Source organism: Macrosteles quadrilineatus, unplaced genomic scaffold (assembly GCF_028750875.1).
Source record: "Macrosteles quadrilineatus isolate MER2022 unplaced genomic scaffold, UCM_ALF_1.0 Scaffold_7__1_contigs__length_78375512, whole genome shotgun sequence".
Taxonomy (NCBI): Eukaryota; Metazoa; Arthropoda; class Insecta; order Hemiptera; family Cicadellidae; genus Macrosteles; species Macrosteles quadrilineatus.
In genome coordinates, this window is record NW_026542600.1 from 64,277,851 (window position 1) to 64,299,463 (window position 21,613).

At 32.8% G+C, this 21,613-nt stretch overlaps 1 protein-coding gene across 1 annotated transcript; it reads right to left on the reverse strand.

Annotated features, from left to right (window-relative positions):
• Window positions 1-4,616: 4,616 nt before the first annotated feature.
• LOC128998637 (E3 ubiquitin-protein ligase UHRF1-like) lies at window positions 4,617-20,813 on the reverse strand. The gene is made up of 13 exons (XM_054424859.1): window positions 20,517-20,813; window positions 19,073-19,240; window positions 17,919-17,957; window positions 16,221-16,393; window positions 15,466-15,809; window positions 14,129-14,312; window positions 13,134-13,365; window positions 12,381-12,592; window positions 10,903-11,043; window positions 10,383-10,539; window positions 9,022-9,282; window positions 8,339-8,437; window positions 4,617-6,105 (listed from the first exon to the last, which is right to left on the reverse strand). Exons 1-13 carry the CDS (start codon window positions 20,664-20,666, stop codon window positions 5,959-5,961), a joined length of 2,307 nt encoding a protein of 768 aa, XP_054280834.1. The 5' UTR covers window positions 20,667-20,813; the 3' UTR covers window positions 4,617-5,958.
• Between the last annotated feature and the right edge of the window lie 800 nt (window positions 20,814-21,613).

Below are 21,613 nucleotides of genomic sequence, written 5' to 3' on the forward strand. Positions count from 1 at the left end.
ACGGAATTACGCTGTGTGTTCATGGTGGAAGGAAATAGTGTATTACGTTACTAACTAGTCCTGAAATGAAAATAAGTGTTTGCCGGACGAGTGTGGGATTACCATAGGAGTCCGATAAACACATTTTGGACGAGTGACGTACGATAGTTTACGCCATACTACTAAATCTGTACAAATCCTTATATATTACCACCAACTAAAGGATTAAAAATCACTAGTCATAACCTCTGAGAGGTTATGTTTTGTTTATGACTAGTCATTGCCTATTGCCAATTGCCACCCAAATACAGTACGCAATGAAACCCCCATTTGATTAAGCCATCTGGTGGCAAACAGCTGTTTTCTGGACTAAATCCTTGTGGGATTGGGAAGTTCGTCAAAATAGTGTAGTAGTGTAGTGTGGCGTAAATACATAGGTGTGCTATTCCCGTCATATGCTGACGTCACTCAGATTGCAAACACAATTTTTTTTACCATTTAGAAAAATTATAACAACAATAACAATCAAATCAAAAAAAATATATATACTTATATGGCAATACAATCAGCTGATTTTTTTGTTTGAATCTGGGTGACGTCAGCATATGACGGGAAAAGCACACCTATGTATGTTCCTTCCACCATGCTGTGTGTTAATGTTGGTTTAAATTCTATATAGAACTACTGTATACTAAATATAAGATATAATTTGGCATAAGGTATTGTTAATCATTATGGTTACAGTATCAATCAATATGCAAAAATATTCATCAATAATTAAGGGCATGGTCGGATTCTGCCATAAAATGTCGGTAAAACTTACAGTTTTGAGGATCTATTATTTGAATGTACTTTTCAAGTTATTATTTGGTTAAATTACTTGCAAAAAAGATAAGACTCTCTGAAAAGTTGAGAACAAAATTGATAGGTATAATCATAGACAAAAATAATTAAATTTAATTATTTTTCTCTATAGTACACAAAAAATATTGAACCAATAATTATTTTTATTTTTATCAATCTATGACTATATCATCAAAATTGTATGTTAATTGTATCTATAGAGAGTAATTAATTAATTCTGCAAAAGTAAAAAGCTCCAAACTTAATTTAAATCAGCCACATAATTAAATTAATATAGTAAACAATATGCAATTTAATTGTAAGGTGTTTAATAATCGAACACAGTTGGGCACAACCATCCCTACAATCGATTAATATAGAAAATTCATTGTAATAACCAATTTAGGTGGTTGAGTCGAATATAAAAGTTCAGCCATATTAGGTATCCTTCGTTTTTTTTTTTAATTTAAGTTTTCCCCATTTTTTTTGTAGAATCATAAATTTCCCACTATTCTAAAAAGTTGGCTTTTCCCGTATTAGCAAATTTCACATAAAGGGAATGCTATTACAGCAGCGTTGGTCCCATGGGAGGTATGGTCTTTCAAGACTCAGAACCCATTTACTTTTTTATTTTACTATAAACAGTATAAATCTATTTATGTGTCCGTTGGTTTGATAACTTGAGTAAAATCGATAGGATTTGATGACATGTAAGTGTAAACCTACATTAATTCTAGAGGGAACCAGCAAGATGGACTACAGGATCATGGTTTTATGGGGTAAAAATTTGTTGTTCTTCCCATTTTCACACTCAGAACAAAAAATGTTATAATCGCTTTTTTTAAAATAAACACTTTTGCTTTCACTAGACGATCCCCATAAAAAGTCTTTACAGGCATTTTTTAATTGAAAGGAAATAATCATAATATGAATACTGCAATTTGTGTATCAAAATTTGTTGGATCTCTAATTACTTGAAAAACAGATACAGCAAAAGTAAGCTTTTTTGATAAATTTTTAAATGTGAGTCTATTTTTATTCCTAAATAACAAACTGAATTTTGAGAAACTATATTACATTTGAGTTTGAATTCATATGGTCAACTCTCATCTCGTCTTTATATTGGAGGCAGAGAATTGTATCAGCTGTCTTTTGGATACATTCATGGAGAGGCTGTAGAAAGTAAACCAGTCCTCAAGAGAATAAAGCTCTCTGGTGATGGTGTGGTGAATGTAAACATATTTTTTCTCTTTGCAAATTATTTCTGTCATCTGAATACTGAAATATTGGCACCTTAAATACACTTCCAAGGTCGTTTACAAATAAATCTAATAAACATGGTCCAAGAATTGATCCTTGAGGCACTCCAAATGGAACATCCTCCCAATCTGACACTAATACAGTTTTGTAATTTGTTTATTATTATCCTTTGTTTATGGGTTTTCAGATAAGGAGTGAACCATTGTGATTGTAATGCTGTGTGTATCCCATGTCTAATTATTTTTTCTAGAAAGTATTCTGTGATTAACACAGTCAAAGGCCTTGGAAAAGTCACATAGCACTCCCACAGTCTGCTGTGCTCCAGCAATATTGTTGATCATATTGGTAACTGATTTTTGAGTATTAAGATTAGGCTGAAATCCAAATTGAGAGGGGATGATTAGATTATTATTTTCTAAATATTGTGTTAGTTGGTTTTTGACAATTGTCAAACAAATTTTGTAAAGCAAGGTAGAAACGCAACAGGGCGAGATAATTAGAGGGGTTATTAATCACAAATATTGCAATAACTTTGAACCATAATTTTTACAGCATTGGGGTTTGTACCATTGTTAATTGGTTGTGGTTAAAAGGACCATATTATAATAGATATTTATAAACATACTAAAATCATTTGATCCGTTTATGTTAAAATCTGATTTTTTCGTCATTTTATAAGTTTTTAAGAGAAAATCACCATTAAAATTTTTTACATATTGAAAACTGCCTAAGATACCATGGATTAGTACCCACATACCAAATTATGTCAAAATCGAACCACGAGTGTAGTCTGTTGCTCTATACACATCCACACATACAGACATCAATTCAAAATATTTTTATTCAAAACTCAAACTCAAAAATTTTGACAAAAACAATTCTTTCTCCACATATTATGAATACAGTAGAGAAAAAAATAAATGCAATTCGGACTCAGGTCCAAAATGTTATCAAGCCACCGCATGATAATAGCTTCTTACCTAAATGGGAGATTCACTAAAATACAGAAAAGTTACTATCCTTAAAAGAAGATATTTTTTTTCATTTTCTACATAGTTAATACAAAAATATTTTATAACAATCATTCTATTGATCCTAATTATTTATATTATTAGTCAAGATGAGATTAATTTAAATACTTACATGGTTAATCTGGAGTAGAGACCTAGGCAACAGTCAGGTTGTACACTGCAGTGTAGTGAGGTGTGATGATCATCTATCTCATTATCTCAGCTCTAGGCCATGATTGCTGATATCTAACACTTTAAGGTCCAACAGTGAGTACGAGTAGTATTATAGAATGCAAACAACATTTTACATCATATTGTAGTTTCTCTGAACTGACCTTTTATACAGTTATCACATAAAGGCAAAAAGAGCATTTGTTGAGGAGATAATATGTTTAGGCTTATTTTCAAATAGATACATTTTAAATTAATGTATAGAAAATCGGAATTATAATTTAATTCTTAAAATAGAGACACAGTAAATAAATTTAAATCAGATTGAGTCACTATTATATAAGAATTGTTTTCTTCTCATGGAAGTCTAATGTCCACTTTAATTGCAGAAGACTATTAAGCATCCAGTTGTTGATGCAATAGTCATCCAATTTGGGTATGGACACAAAGTTGTTTGTTTTATTAGTGATAACTTTTGAGACAACAGTATTTGGGGTTTTCACAATTAACAAATTTTAATAAAATTTCAAATAATTTATAAGGTTTCCAATCTCAAGTGATGTATTTGCAAAGGTTTGACTGATGAGATTTACTCTATAGTGCTGGCCTAGCGTTTGTCCTGTTCTACCCCTCCATTGAAGAAGACTGACTAGGAATATAGGTTCTTTACATACTCACAAAAATAGTAATTTTTACAAAACGTTTTCAACAATGTTTTAGAGTGGCATTACTGGTGCCTTTACATATAGATGATTAATTATCATAGAATTTAATTTTATGATTAGTCAAGGTGGGCACACACTCAATATAACACCCCTTCCTCCCCTTTCATTTAATTCGGAATCCTTCTCCTATATTGTATTCTACCCTAAAAAATGATTACACGAATGTTTTGGATGCAGACTGCGTATCATTGGTAGGTATAATTATTACCCAATATATGGGAAATGGGTTAACATGAATGTTTTGATAACAAAATGATGCCTGGTTAATGGTTAGAGAATTGTTGAAACACCTTCTTGAAATTGTTTCTTAAGTATTCTAAAAATATACCTTAACTTTGGGACTCAGACACAAGCACAAGTAATTCTGTTATATAATTTAAATGTTCAATCTCAGATAGTAAAGTAACTCTTACAAATCTCAATATTTATCTAAACCACTCTTCACTCAGAATCCCACTTGAACCTCTATTAACGATTGAAAATTATCATATATACCAAAATATTTTTTAGCATTGTCTTGTCAGTACTGTACTCATTCACTGGCCTTGTACAACAGCACTACCTGATCCAGGCTAATCACAATCTTGTAAATGATCATATTGAATGGAGCAACAACAAAAACAACCAGTAAACAATGAATAATTTAATTGAACTCTTTAACACTTAAGAGGTTACAAATTGTTGTCAAACATAACTTAACATTACTAGATAGATAGATACTATATTTGGCCAAGTCAAATATGGGCCAATCAAAATATATTGAAGATTCCAAACAATGTTATACATTTAGATAGAGGCTAACTTCCAGCATAGAAAAATAATTCTATCCATCTATCTAATTTGTATTTTAAATGGTCCTTACACAAACTTTCAAAGCATATCTATATTTTCACACATGGTATAGACAATGAATAATTTAATTGGACTATAACTCTTATGAGGTTACAAATTCTTGTCAAACGTAACTTAACATTACTAGATAGATAGATAATATATTTAGGCAAGTCAAATAAGTGCCACTCAAAATATATCAAAGATTCAAAACGAGTTTCAGTTATATGTTTTTAGATAGAGGTTAACTTCCAGCACGGAACAATAATCCTATCCATCTATCTAATTTGTATTTTAAACGGTCGTTACACAAACTTTTAAAACATATCTATATTTTCACACATGGTATAGACAATGAATAATTTAATTGGACTATAACTCTTAAGAGGTTACAAATTCTTGTCAAACATAACTAAACATTACTAGATAGATAGATTCTATATTTGGGCAAGTCAAATAAAGTGCCACTAAAAAAATATATCAAAGATTCAAAACGAGTTATATATTTTTAGATAGAGGTTAACTTCCAATACAGAACAATAATCCTATCTATCTATCTAATTAATATTTTAAATTGTGCCTGCACAAACCTTCAAAAAAATTTACTGAACTGCCATCATGTATGTATATTTTTGACTACAAATAACTTAATGAGTCATAGATATAATAAATATGTTAAATTACAACCAATTTCATTTTCAAAAATTAGGTTAAGTAAATACAAGCAATGCGGTATGATAAATAACTTATTTTAAAGCTTGAATAAAAAATCAGTAGATTTCTATAGCTAATACATTTGACCTAAACTGAGTTGTCCCCTTTTTCAGGTTATCCTTTTCAAACCATTGTACTAGTAAAATAAAACTAACACAGACAACTTGTTCACTGTTATTCCACAAGACCCCCCCCTTAAGACATTTCCAGTGCTTGGAACGGAACATTTCTTTCATGTGTTTATGTACTATATTAATATTAAGGCACAATTAGGAAGATTGGAATGTACATAAGTTTAAAAACAGCTTGAGTATTGCATAGTAAACGTTATCTTAGCACAATGTGCAATGTATTATATCTATTATTCATTATATCATGTTCATGGCACCTGTTAAACTGAAAGCAAAAGTCTGTTTAGGATTGAACTAACGAGATTTAGTATAACCGGGAAAGAGAATGTCGAGCACATCTTGAAGCGATGAATTTACATTGTTTAAGATCTGTTTCTCCAGTGGATTCCGACAAGTAGGGCACGTTTGCACATCAGCGTTGAAGGACCTCTTCAGGCAGTCCTATGACATAAATAAATATAATCAGCACTAGTTAATTGTTTTGCTGACCCATTGTTGGAGTGCTTCGCTTTTTAACAACCCTCCTTGTTTATTAGACATACAGAGGGAGAATAGACAATTACACATCTCAAATCTGCAACCATAGACACGATGGAGACAAAGAGTGTATTGTTTTATATTTGTTTCGTTTAAGGAAACGCATCACAGTGACAGTAGGCCAGGGTTTTGACTGTTGGAGTCAAGAGAAAACAGCTAGCTTACCTCAGGAAAAAGTCCAGATAGGCCAATAATACAGTTCTACTTGTAAGAAGTCTCCTAGGGGGTGAAATATTGATTGTTCCATATCTTTAGGGTATACTAGGGCCTATATGAACTGTTTATAAGGTGAGCCAGTAGTTGCTATCCCTTTATTCTAGTTAAGTCTTTGATTTGAATACATTATTTATTGTTAATGACGCAGATATTTTGGATTGGATATTCCAGATCTATATGCCACTTCATAGATAATTTTCCCCGACACTGATAGATATTTAAGGTTGTGTGTTGTAAGTTAGCAAATTTCCATTTTTCTGATTGGATTTTTGCAAACATAATTCTTTAAAATTGTCAAATTATTTCATATTTAAATTTAAATATAACATTAGATTTAACAAGTACTTAGGTTTGCTGATACAGGGAATGGAAAAGGTGTTTTTTTGTTTTTTTTATTGTATGAAATAAATAAATTCTCTAAATTTTATCAAAATATATCCATAAGCGAGCAAACTAAAATTACTTTTTTCCCATGAGAATGAAATGGTATTTTTATATGTCAAGTTTTATTTGATTTTCCTCCGTAACCTTTAATCCTACAACGCCTCAACATATAAAATTATTTGTTTTTTGAGCTCCACACATTGCATTTTGATTCTTTAAGGGTAAAAACTTGAAAAACAAAACAGTTTTAGAACAATTTCAAAACCTCATAACACCCCCATTCTTATGACCGAATCTTGCTGGTTCAAGAACTCATTCAAGTGGACCCTCCCCACACATTCATGCCGAATTTCATCAAAATCTTATCGTCCTACTTAATGTATTATCGGACACATAATACATGGAAAATACTAATGAATACCGGTAGTGATTCGGCCTCTGGGGGCATCAAAATAATAAGTAAACCGGTCCCGGGTCTAGGTCTTGCTGGGCCACCGACTGTATAGACGGGTAGATTTAGCCCAAAAACCTCCAAGATAGAACAAATTCTAACAAAAGGTTTTTCAACGGTTTTTGGTACTTTTTGGTACTGTGTCAATTTGTTACAGAAAAAAAGTTCTGAAAATTAGCAAAACATACCCGGGCTGGGGAAAGTAGCATGACCTAGCTTACTCAAGAGTCAAGAGGTTAATATTAAAGAGAATAAGCAAAAATTGATTTCTTATTAGTCAGAGAAATATAAGATATGACCTTAAAACAATTGCAAGAAAACGTCTTATAGTTTTATTTGCCAAAAATCGGTCCACGGAAAAACTTCTAAAATCACGATTAAAATGGCAGATATTCCCAACATTGGACAAATTTTGAAAAAAAAAACCAAATGCAATTTTTTCATATTTTTTTAGATATTGACTTGGGACCACCGCCAATATTTAAAGTAGTACTTACTCAATTCCAGTGCCTAATTCTAATAACACCCAATAAGTAAGCCATAGTTAAAATAAAAGTCAATACTTTGACAAATTGTTTAAGACTATAAAGTGTTTTGGTAGTTATTTATAATTGGGGATATATCTCCTTAAATAAAGACAAATTTCGAAATAAAAATAATTTAATGTTAAATTAAGGTAGTTTTACACATATTTACCAGTTTTTGTGGAAATCGGTCAATCATGAACTAATAATCAACATAATTACAGTCATCTTGTATATTTGAGGGCCCCACGGCGGCTATCTTGGAAAAAACTGTCTTCCGGTTGTCCGATTTTGGTAGACTTTTTTTGGCGCTTACTACACCTGTTACTACCAAAAACGTTGAAAACCCTTTTGTTAGAGTTTGTTCTATTTTAAGTGCCTATTATATCTACTCGACTAGTAGGCCTAATATCTCCTCCGCTATAAGGAAATTCGCTAAAACTAAGTTGTTAAAAATCACCTTTCATATTGAAAATACAGGAATAAAACTAAAGTGACAATATTAACACTAGAACTAAATAGAATAAATATTGAAACTCAACAAATTTACAACAAAACTTACCAGACAAAAGTTGTGTGAGCAATCAGTAGTGACAGGCTTGTAAACAAGTTCCGTACAACAGATGCAAGTAAATGTTTCTTCAACCTTGGACAGAAATTTCTGAAACAATATAAAATCACATTATTAATAACAAGATTATCCTTACATTGATTGATTTTGAAACCCCATTGTCCTATTAATGACAACACTTCTAGGTTATACAGATGTGCCTCTATACTCTAAACTTGAGCTTACTCGAAATTCCACCTGCTCTGTTTAATGGCAATTTAAACAGGTTCATAGCAACTAAAACGACAAGAATAGTGGTGTCAGACCTTACTAAGATCACTACGGTAATAATATTTTATAAAAGATCAAAAAGTAAAAAGACAAGTGAAATTTCTGGAGAAAGGTAGGAAGACTGGCCATTTGACTGTTAGAATCTTCATTGCTCTTTCAGTCAGTTAATGTATAGCTGAGTTACAATAATTTATCTCTGATAGTTTTTTATGGGCCTTCAAGTTGGTAAATATTGGACCACCATAAATAAGTCTGTAATATCCTATATCGGATGCATCTAACATTGAAATAATGAATTCAACTCTATAGTAATATAGAACTAGGTCAACATTACACTGCAATATTTAAGTGTATGAAATATTTCTACAAGGAAAATGCTTTTGTCTTTGACTACATGTACATACCGGTTTCCCAGAGTCCAGAGCGGTTTTACAGTCTTCCCACAGTTTGTTATTACCAGTATCTTTTTCAATGGCACAGGCTACATTCTTTTCCAACTCATATTTAAGGACTTTGGCTTTCTTCACATTAGCTTTGGGTTGAGTATTGGTGCTCTCTTCCAAAACCCTTTTCTTGCCCTTTCCCTTGGACTTTGGTGTCTCCGATTCATCTGCATCTTCTTTTTTCTGATTGGTAGCTAATGCTTCCAAATATCCTTCTGGATACTGTTAGAAGTACAGCCAACATTAATTAATTACTTTAAATTCACTATCATAGGCAAAAATAGTTTTTACCAAGTCAAACCATGAAAATAATGAGACAAGCCTAGCGGCTTACAATTGCGCTATGTTTGGGAGTATTGCACGATGACCAAATGTCGAAACATCCAATTATATGAGTCAGTGTCTCGACGTCCAAATTATAATATAAAGGTGATTGGAAGCAAAGTTAGGTATAGTAGACCCCCTCTTAACCGGGGAATGGGACCGGATCTAGGTCGGATAACTCAAAAGGTTTGTTTAAACCGGGCAATCCCTAAAACATCATCATTTGGAAATATATAATCATTATTTTGAAGTCGTACTTGCATTGTTTATAAAATAAACTACACTTATCTCCTTTTTTTGTATTGAATTAGTCAATAAAAAATCTTATTTTAATAACTTTAGTACTGTGATATTAATTGATGCTTTTCAAATCTATCATAATACAGTATAGAACTTTTTTTCAAAATTAAAGATACAAGCAACCATTTTGCTACGAGACAGAATGGTTATTTATAGCCTCTCACTGGAGACTCGAGTCACAAAAACTATCTTGACCTTGGAGTCGTTAACCCCCCTCGCCTGCCCTCTCTACAATTTGCATTGTTTGTTTACTCTAGCGATAAGATAATTCTAAATTATATTACAAAAATTGCAGCTGTTTTCAAAAACATAAGTTTTTTTTGGGATAAATACAAAATAACTTATTCTTAGTCACATCCTGTGGAGATAAGCTAATGGTTCCCATTGCCGAGCGTGGGAGTGGAAATGCCGAGATTCCTAGAAATTCGGCGGTTAAACCAAACTGCTCTCAAAGCAAGTTCGGTTAAAACAAATTGTAATATTTTATGATTGAGGGTCGATAATCCGATTATCGGTTAATGCGAGGTCGGTTAAAAGGGTGTCTACTGTAAACGGTTTTTCAAATTCAACACTCACATAAAATAAAATGCAAGTTTTGCTTCTGAATGGATAAAATAGAGGAAAGGAAACAATTATATATACAGACAAAACTTTGGATTATGTAGGTAAAATCAAGCCTTATGTATATGTTTTTTTACCTCCATCTCCAAACCCAAACTTTCAATTCTTTTCTTTCCTTCTTTGGTCCAGGGTGCAGGAGCCGGGTCATCCCTTCTGAACAGGTAACGCCAGACATTGAATCCTGATTTCCCTTTTTCTGGGTAATACTTTACAACTTTGTAGATCCCATCATACCTAGTTAAAATAATTGACAGGTCATTAATTTTATACAGTTTTCACAATTGGTCAAAACAACAAATCATTAATATGTCTTTCCTCGCTTCCACAAAATGTTTAGGTAGCTAATTACTCATATGGCTAGGACTTATTTGATATTGTATTCCAGAATCTAGATACTTTTGTACTTTGCCGGATTTTTATAGGAATATAATAGCTGATAAATAACAAAGAGGATGAAGAATCATTAAGCTTTTCGGTTTGTTTCTAACCAACCAAATACCACAGAATGGTTGTTTACAAATGGAATAGAAAAACATGGTATATTAAAATTTTTTTCTGTATCAAAAAGAGTTGTAACAGATCATATGTAGGTCTTACCTGTTCCCATCCTCAGGTGCGTACTTGGAATGTTTGGCTAGTTTGTAGTTGCGGAGTACTCGTATGGGTTTCCCACCCCGCCAGTCTTTAGCCTCACCCCCTTTCTCACTCAATGGAACATTGCAGTTCATTGCGATAGCTCTGTGAATACAAATAATGCACTTAACTTTTGGACTGTGAGATCGACATAGGTATGTGTAAACATTATTATTTTTAATTTGTTGATTTTAAAAATGAAGCTTTAATGTGAAAACTGTTATTAACGAGGGTGTCTAGTTTATTTCCATTTTAAAATTCAACACTATTTCCAGACTTTTTAAGACTAGTTTTATTCAATAATTAGTGATGTAAAGATACCAAAATTTATCAATTCTCAAGTATATTTTTTTAAGTTATACCATTGAGTATACACAGAATAGACTTCCCATGTAATGTAAAAATTTGAAGCCAAAAATCGTGGTGCAATCTGTTGAGATAGACCAACTAATGACAATATTCTGTGTTAAGTGATAAATCAATCAGCTGTTTGCTATGATACTGCATTGGTTTTAGTTATTACTCAAACCAATACACCAAGTAAATTCTGGTGAGATGGTCCTGAACTTAATCTATTTTCATGGCTTCAAACTTTTATATCATATGGGAAGTCTATTTTGTTTATATTGTCAATGGTTATACCCAACATAAGAATGAAGCAAACACATCAAATAAAGCATGTTAACATTCATGCAATTTCAGGGTGTCCAGGGTCTGATCAAAATAAAATTCAAAGACAAAATCCTAGGTTTTACAGGTTAGAAATTTGAAATTTCAAAGACAAAACTTGTCGCTTAATAAGCAAAACTTACTTATTTATACCTACTAGTACATTAAAACCCATTTAAAGAACTAAAAATAACTCAGATTCAAAAATTAAAACATTACTAATGATCCAAGTAGCCAAAACTATTGAACAGTTACTGTAGTTGTAGCATTGATTTTATGGTTTAAGCTGATCTATGTGTCACAACCAAGTAACAAGAGTTTTAAACGCAATTTACTTTTATTTGAACTCGGTAGTTATTTTCTGCTTTGTTTTTGTTTCGTTATAGATGGATCGTAAAGCACAAGCAAGTGAACAACCAATAAACTACTTAACGAGAACTTAAGTAGTTTGGTATTGCATTATACGTCTTCGGATCACAAATATTTTTGAGTAGGCTAAGGTCAAAAACTTGAGAAAAAAAAAACAAACACAAGGATAACATTTAGTGTTTGGCATTAACTTTGATTGTTAGTATTACGCTCAACTGCACTTTTTTCAGATGTCTAATGTGTCGATAGTGTATATACCCTACACATCTTGTTTCCAATTCATCGTAACGCAGTATTTTGATTATTTTTCGGTGACGACACAATGACAATCATATGAATGTTTTGACACTTGTCTTGCACGATTTCTTGTTGTAATTATCACACTGTATTGGACATATATTTACTTGTTAAAACGGGTGAGAGTTTGGTCAAACCCTTGGGCGTTGGTACGTTTATTGCCAGTCAGGTCTCGACCCCCAGAGCCTGTATACAGGAACTCATCTCCGTTGTCAATGTCATCTTCGTAGCCTCCGCTAAGGACCACACTGAACGCTCCAATGTTCTCGCGCCCGTGAATCCCAGCAACATGAGGCCTGTGTACTCCAGCCTCAGAGGCCTGCAATAAAAAAAAAAATATTTTAATGTAATTTAATTTCAAATCGCTACTTCACCTTCACTTTGGAAATCAGCATTTGACAAATGTTACAAAATTAAGTAATTTTCTCGGTTTGTGTTGAAAAATTGGAGGATTGTGGATTCCAACTAGCATTCACAGACATAATGGATCATTGTTGATGATGGTAAGTTTATGTCATTTGAGAGATTATTGCAGACACTTTATTGAACGAGCGGTCATTTGCCAGACAGACAAGTGACCTCTGTCTGGCCTTAGCCACCATCTTGTGCAGCCACATTTTAATACTAATCTTGTTATGATTTAGGTACTTTCTCAACTGTGGACAGGATCAGATTATAAATCTTGAAAAACTTAATTTGTACAAATTGTGATGGTAAATGTCCGCAATAATCCCTCAAATAACACAGGATTGAGAGAAATTCCCATGTCAATATTTGTTGTTAAATTAATGCTGTCAAAGTTGGACATGTTATAATACATAATACAACATAATAGCTCTGAAGATTAGCCTACTGCTTACCTGGATTCTGAACTTCCAACATGTCCCCACTTCAATCCCAGGCACAGGTCCAAAGTGATCATGCGGAACTATAGTGCACACTTTTGTTCGTCCGACACAAGCCATACCTTTACCCCAGTCACGAGTAGTGTTATTCTGTTTTGAGGCCATCTTGGCCTTTTTCTTTGACTCCTTCAATTTTCCTCCGGCTCCAACAATCTCGTTTTCATCGTTTTTACAATTACTGCAATACCTGCCAAAGAGTAAAGAAAAATAAATTGCTGCAGAGATTAAAATGTATAAAGACTTATTATGATAATCTAAATCACTCCAAAAATATTTTATTTATCCCACCACTATCTCATTTAGAAAAAAAAATTAAGGCAGTTGGCAGTTTAGTAGCGATTAATTGCTGCTCTTATCTCATTTATCTCAAGTTTGTTAATCTTAAATCCAAAAAGATCATTAGCATATGTAGTTGATTATTATTTTTAAATCTAACCTGGTAGCTTTACGACTAGTCACTGCTACCAAAATATCCTCATCTTTCTTCACTGTCGTCATCAGTCCCTTGCTAATGAAATCAGTTGAGACATAGGGCCATACAGACAGGTGTGTAAAGCGAAGCAGACGATTGTCGATATATTTCAAAGGTTTGTTATATTGTGGGAAAGACGTAGACAATTTGTTATGAGGCGTTTCTTTTCTTGCACACTCGTCGAGAAGAGGTTAATTTCGCTATATAGAGGTTCTCACAATGATAAATTTGTTTTATTGAGGTGACTTATTTTAGTTGGGATCGACAGAAATTCATTAAATCAAGGTTGTTGATGTGTTTGTTCATTATGTAGAGGTAAAATGTACAAGGTGTCTTATAGAGATTTCTAGGGGATTTAAAACGATTTCTTACATCAAGGAATTTGTTACATAGAGGTTCGTTATATCAAGGTTAGACTGTAACTGTATAGATAAAATTGTGATAGTAGTTCTGAAATTTCTATAAAATAGCAATTTACCATTCATTTGTATCAGGAATAGCTTCAAGAGGTGGTTTCAAGCACCAGATGTGGTATGCAGAGTCACATTCGTCACACAATATTTGTTTGCTTTCATCAGTTTTTAATCCACATACACAGCAACCACATTCCTTACAATTGCGACGAGGGTTGTTGTTGCAATGTTTACAATCGTGTGGAATTTCTAAAAGAATAAAAACTTTAAATATCTAAAAAAACATTTGCTCAAGATACGTAAAGGAACTAAAATGCAAAAAAGTTCTAATAAAAAATGTTTAGAGATCCCACATTAACAGGCATCCTAATTCAAAATAAAAATTGTAATTACTAAAAAAGGGTAAAAGGCTCAGCGAGTCAGTGAGTAAGTACTCGCTCATCAGACCTATCATCAGTATTAAATGTTTGGTTTAGTGATGTTTCAAAACCGAATCTCAAACCTCAAAACCACCAAAACTTTGGAAAAGTTTCGGTTTCAAGATTCGATCACCAAGTTTCGAGATTCAAAAGTTTCTAAATTGAAGATTTTGGTAGTAATATTCTTGAATTTGCTGACATATTTTGTGTAATTATTATTGTGTCTAACACTGTTTCCACTTTCCACACAGGCTGGTACACAAGCAATAGATCAAACAGATCACCATTAACAGTTATGCAAACAGTAAATTGTATTCTGATTCTGAACTTCAAAAGGCATCATAAATACTTTAACTGGAACAACATACAACTCAGTTTCATAGCGATATTTAACACAAATAAATATTGACCACTAAACCACTTGTTGGTGTCAGGAGCTTAATTTATTTTAATGTTATAAAAATTTATGTTGTTTTGGGTTTTTCAGTTTCAATTTCTCTTTCAATTTGATTGCATACTTAACATTTTATTATTACCTGTATTTTTTTGTAACCTTAACCCTTGTAACCAGCTAAGTAAAAAAGATTCGCGTCTAGGTTTTGAGAATCAAGATTCGGGATTTGATTTAAGTTTTGCCAAAGGTTTCGGTTTAGAGATTCGAAATTTCTGATTTTGACCATAACTAGTTTGGTTTCATAGTTTTTTTATTTGTGAGTGTGTGACAATGATATCAACTATGTTTTTGCTACCCTATCAATGCTGCATTGACAGCAAAACATGTAGGTCAACTGACTACTACAAGTTGGATTACATGAGGAGGTAAATTGTACCATCATACTAATCATGTTTAGTTACTTAAAATATGATGTTTTATAATCATAATATTTATTTTTTGTTAATTTTAGACATTTTACTTTTTGTTTAAAATAAATCTAGGCCTATTGTAAAATTTATTACATGCATGATTCGAAAAAATTACCAACCTGTTTCACGAATAGGAGGTTCTTCTTCAGGTATGGGTTCTCTTTCTGCCAGAGGTTTAGTTTCAGCGATTTTTAAAAGTTCATTGGGATATTGAAGTTTGCAATCACTCATAGGAACATCTCCTACTAATACAGTTGCATGCATCACATTATCATGTTTCCATTTTGTCTGCGTCATGAAGGTTATGATAGACTCGTACCAAAATCCTCTTCTATGAGGTTCCTCCACATTGTAATTAGCGAGGACTTTTTGACCCACTTTACACTCCTTGAAGGGGGCTTCCTCTCTGGCTCGAGGTCGAACATCTTTCAGACGAAAAACTGATGTTTCAACAGGTTCTCCTCTGGAACATGGGAAAATTGAATCAAGGAGTGTTTTGGAAGGAAGTGGAGTATTTTATGTGTTTTTATTGGAATGTTATTTTTGGATTTTGTAATCAGTGAAAACAGATTCACAAATACCATTCACATAACATTTGTCTAGTTTCTATAAAAACTCAAAGCCATTACAAAAATACTTTATTGAAGAAAGGTAAGACGAGGACTCTTTTTAATAATTATTTATGACAGATGAATGTTTAGGTAGGCTATTTGTGTATTTAAAAAATCTTAGGATAACACGCTGACAACATTCATAGAATAAATTTATACACGAAACATGAAAAAAACCTAACTAATCTAAGCAGTGTACTGACCAAAGGTTAATTGATTTTATATGTACACACACTTAATATGCACTTCTAATTGATACTTACTCAGCCAGAAATTCAACTTCATAAAAATAGCCATCATGTGGGTAGCCAGTGGCTTCGTCAGAAGAAAATTTTATTTTATTTTCTTCATAGTTGTTATCCTTAATAATTCTGGAAATCTTTCCTTCGAACCATGCACCATAAGTTTCGTCTCTGGTATCTACGTACTCTCCGACCTATCATAAAATGTATTATTAAGTGACATTAAAACAAGTAAACCAGAATATAACTTAACAACACTAATGTGAATTAAGAAGTAGGGAAAGCACTTTAAAACTACGGCCTAGAATAACTTTAGGGCAAATAATGCAGATCTTTAGTTTTAAGTTATGAGTTGTAAAAATATACAGGGTATGATTGGGAGTTGATTGACCTTGCATAATTACAACATGTGATTGCTGGTCTATTTATTGTACATGCGTTTACTGTACTCATTGTTCACTACCAACTTAATACTAAATGCAATTAACGTAACATGTTGTTTTAAACTGTTACCAAAATCATCTTGCCATCTTGCACAAAGAGGAAAACAATACTGAACTTTAATTGTAATTGAGAGGGCAAACCCAAGAACTTTCAAGTTATACATAACATGGTTTCGTGTTTTATCAAAGAGTTTGTAATTCCAATTAAAAACTTTTACTTTTCAATGTGCTATTTTTTTGTTTTACCTATATAATAGCCTATTACAGGCTCACAACAACAATAACTTAAATAAAAATGTTAAATTTCCATCATATTATTGCAATTTTATAGCGTAATAAAATTCTAAAATGTAAACCTTTTAATCTGACTGTCAATGGTTTCGTACCTACAAAAGAAATTGGTCAACAAATAAATGTTATACTTGATTAAATAACATTTCAATATAGAAAAAGGTAAATGTAAGAGTCTTCAACAAAGAGAAACCCTATTGAATTATTTAATAGTATTATTATAGAACCATACTAGAGCTGAAAACCAATATATCGCTGAATACCTCAAGGAATTTTCATCAATTAACTTATGTTCTACACACTGATGATTTGAATAAGTTTGTTCAAATGATCTGAATGGCCTAAACCTAGTACATAGAGTTGTTACAGACCAAAAGTATGTGCAAAAATGAAAATATATAGACATGGCCATCAAATAAATAAACACATTAAGATAATGAGGAGACAACTCTTCAAGGGAGTAAAGGGCAATTATTAAAAGATAATTTTTCTATTTCTTTTTTAATTTGTTTATGCTAATGTGAGGTTTGTTCAGTTTCATATTAACAATGATACACTATTTAGAATTATTGGATGAAAAGTATTATATTATAATTTAGCAAGGTTAAATGTTACCACCACATTAATTTAGCAAATCTGATGGGGCTTGTATCACCAAATGAGTATTATATTTTACGAACCTATCATTTACTACAACTTTCTTCAACAATCTACAAATGTAATTATCACATAATAGGTCTAGCCATTTACCACTTAACAAACAAAAGGGTATAGTATAATAACTAAACAAAATTGATACTATTTTTCTTGTAATACTAACAGAAGTTAACTCTAAGATAAGTTGGGCACTGATTTGAATATCCAACCACAAAGTCTCTTTTGGAGAATATTAATTTAAATGTACAAGCATAAATAAACACCATATAATAGTTATACAGAATGTGTCAAAACATTAATATCAAATCAACAAATATAAAATCCTCACCTTGAAGTAAATGCTGCGTTCTACACATTCCTCAGGTTCCTGGAATGACAACAAAATTATATTTACTTATTTAATTTAAAAAATCCTTCATGTAAATTTAACCCATTGGGGAAGGAATTAATGCACTGCCTGCAGCACTCTCTGTCGGCAATTAATTTTACCGAATTTGTAGACTTTTACTCTAATTCTTATATATAGAAAAAGAAAACCTTAGGTAATAAATTAATAATTCTTTTGCCATTTTGCTCACAGTAAAATTGTCTACAAAAAAGTAGTAATTGGATAATCAGTGTAAAATTCAAAAAATAAAATAAAATTAGGCCTATAAAGATTATAAAAATAACAATTGTAAAAAAGTATTTTTTTAAAGTAAACTTGAATTACAAATTCCATAATTAATCCAAACACCAAATGACACTATTATTATAAAGTTAAATAATTGATTCCCTGCGTTGAAAAATCACAAGTTGATTACTTTTATAAGTAATAACATAGAAAAAATTGGTTTTACCTTACCACAACTGATTTTGGGTGATATCTGGTTTCCATGGCAACAAAACTTTGTTTGTTATTCACAAAAATTAATAAGTAACTGTGCAAAACAATATGCACAATATATTTATAAACATAAAAAGTAAGGAAAAACAAAAAGGGAGAAAAATAGTAATAATAAAAAAAATTACTAGCGCGCATAAAAAAAAAATTAAGCGCTGCATAGCAGTGACACGAGCGGCACTGGTGGTAAGTCAGCCGCCGGGCCTGCAGCTTCCGTATGAGTAATGCTCGTAAGTCAGCGCCAGTGGGTTAACAGTTTCTGCGACCGTCCACACACACAGTCAATCACCGTCCATTACACCCAGGCCTAATGCATGCCCTCCCACCAAGCCACGGTCATCCAGTTAAGATTTAATAACGTTTTAGCACCACCGTCAGTCGGAAAAGATTTTTCTAACGATTTTATTGGATAAGGTAACTTAGGTAGAGAGTTCCATAGCTGGCAAGCTGTTACCATAAAAGATTGATTAATTATAAGTGTTCGTGTTTTTATGTAGGCCTACTTTGTGTGTAATGACGACCTTCATATGAAGTGACCACCCTCTTGATCAAACAGATTTCAAGAGGACAAGCACCAACTAATTGATGAATAGGAATACCTTTTCAGCAGTATTTGAGGAAGATGTTGAGGGTTCCGGGTCAGTTGCAGCATTTTCTTTATCTGATTTAGTTGAAGCAGAAGCTTCCTCAACAGTGACTTTCTCCATGATTTGAACCATATCATTGACATTGATGTTGTAGTCAAAAAGAGAGTACCCATTTTCAAGCTATAACAAAAACATGTAACATATTATTAGGTGATAAACAATATAACCTGGATATTTATTAAAACTATCACACAGGCGGTTCATTTACACACAACTTGGACCTTGTAAGCCCACAGAAAATTATATGATTTTTCCAAGTCTGTTGCAGAAAGTTTAAACACATTTAAATTTTCTGCTTTGGGGATAGAGACCTTAATTTACAGACTGAAAAACTTAAATTAATTTTTAGTGTTGCCTTCCGAATCAATTTTTGAATTAACCCTCAGTCACACACAAACATAAACAAAACATGATAAAATGCATGGTCATACAAATTCTCTTTAGGTACAGCATGGTGGCGGGTATAGGGTGAAGGTCTAGACTCCTCCAGGGTGTTGCAATATAAGATCTTAACTGACTTGAGGATTACTTACACAGAAAAAGGTATTTTAACCTCTTGTAGATGGCTTGAATTCACCTACTTTACCTATAGGCCTACCCTATAGGCTACCTTATTCCCAACACTCATTGTACAGTAAACGTAAGGCCTACACTGTTTATCACTCAGTTTATTGTAGAATCCTTGGGATAGTGTTAGTAGAGGCCACGCAGTTGTGTTAAAACTGTTTGTAAAATAATTTGAAAGTAAAAAGTTCTATAACTTGTAACTAGGTATACAGTTACAAATAGGCTAGGCCTAGGTGTGGCAAGTAGAATCCTCTGGCATGCATGTGTAATTTGATTAGGCCTACATAACGTAATCAACCTTTGTTCGGTTATCGGATAGGCTAATAACACTAATGAAACTTCACCACCAAAAGCCATGTATACCTCGGCTGCAGAACAAAGTCACTGACTTTACACAATTTCTAAAATTAGGGCAATTAATACATTGGTTGGTAAAGGATTGGTAGGCCAGTTTGATAAGTTACTATGGAAACAACAGTAAAAGCAGTATGATCCTTTTCTCGCCCTGCACCAATATAGGCTAGAGATAATACTTAGTTCTAGGCCTAGGCAGGCAAGTGGTTTAAAGAGGTCTCGTAGTCGGTGTAAGCAGGTCCGAATACAATAGCCAGCTAACTAAAGGTTAGTGCCTAGCCTCATTGGCACGAGAAGTATCACCTAATATCAGTTGAACTTTCTTGACACTAGTAGGCTATTGAACAACCAACATTCCATAAATCCTGTCATAGGCTAGCAAAATAATAATTAGGTTTTGCTCTGACCTAGCCTACATGGCGGTTATTGAGACTATGGATAGGCCTAGCTTAAAGGTACAAGATGACTGACTGACCTGCTTTCCTCGGAAAAATAAACGCTGGTTTTCCGGTTTTATCCCAAAATGACTTTCTAGTTGTTTCTTCAACTCACTCACAGGTGCAACTTTAGATATGTCGACAGTTATTTTAGTTTTAGCATCTACTGTACGAACTTGAATATACATCTTTAAAACTTACAACGTTAACATAAATATACACTTAAAACAATTGTGGTTCAGTAGAACAATATTCAATTCCAGTTAAGTTAACACTTAGGTGTGAGAATCAACAACAAGGGAAGTTTCGAGTATTTCTTTGACTGGACTAGACACTGGATCTTTGGATCATCAACTTCCAACTTCACTTCAATCAAAGCAAACGCATTAATCCAAAAGAGATGGAGGGAATTAAAATGGCGGCAAAATGAATGTTTTATTTCACTTTTTTCTTGGTTCTTGTAAGTAGACATATTTTGAGCTATGGCACAGCCCAAAGACAAGTACAATTTGAGCATTGATTTTATTATAAAGCGTTTATTTTTTGATACACCAAGAAACTTTTTCTGCTACAAGATGGTTTCTCGCCTCGCTAACTTAACGTCAAAAACGGTCCATCATAACAGCGATTACCTACATGTTATGCATTTAAATTAAGCCCCTTGAACAGCTTTTGCATTAGCTGATTATCGTTGGTAATACCACTTTGTTAATATTGGTAATATTAGCTGCAACTAATATTTTGTTTACTGAATGTTAACATTATCATGACATAAAACAAGCAAAATATATGTGACTAATAAAATAACGCTCTTCTCCTGACCAACAAGCAATTAATTTTATTTACAACGACATAGCCAATAATCAGTGGCAAATCCAGCCAGGGTGCGTGGGGGTGCTCCTCCTTGGCAAAAAATGCGATCGGGACAACATTATAAAGGGTGTCCCAGTAAGAACGCCGGATTTGAGGCGCGTCTTATCCTTATCTGTATTTCAATAGAAATTCCCAAATTATCAGCGATGTAATCAGTATTAGGTCCCATTTGTAGTCATGAATCGCTACACGACGGAACAACGCGTGGTCATAGTTAAAGTGCACTACAAGTACGGAAGCTGCGCACTATTTACGGCCGGGA

Coding starts and splice junctions, on each gene's coding strand:
- LOC128998637 (XM_054424859.1), bottom strand. CDS start 20,666: ATGTATATTCAAGTTCGTACAGTAGATGCTAAAACTAAAATAACTGTC. Junction 16,394..17,918: donor AACGCAGCATTTACTTCAAG/GTGAGGATTTTA, acceptor ATTTTATGATAG/GTCGGAGAGTACGTAGATAC. Junction 12,593..13,133: donor GTTGGAAGTTCAGAATCCAG/GTAAGCAGTAGG, acceptor TTTTTATTGCAG/GCCTCTGAGGCTGGAGTACA.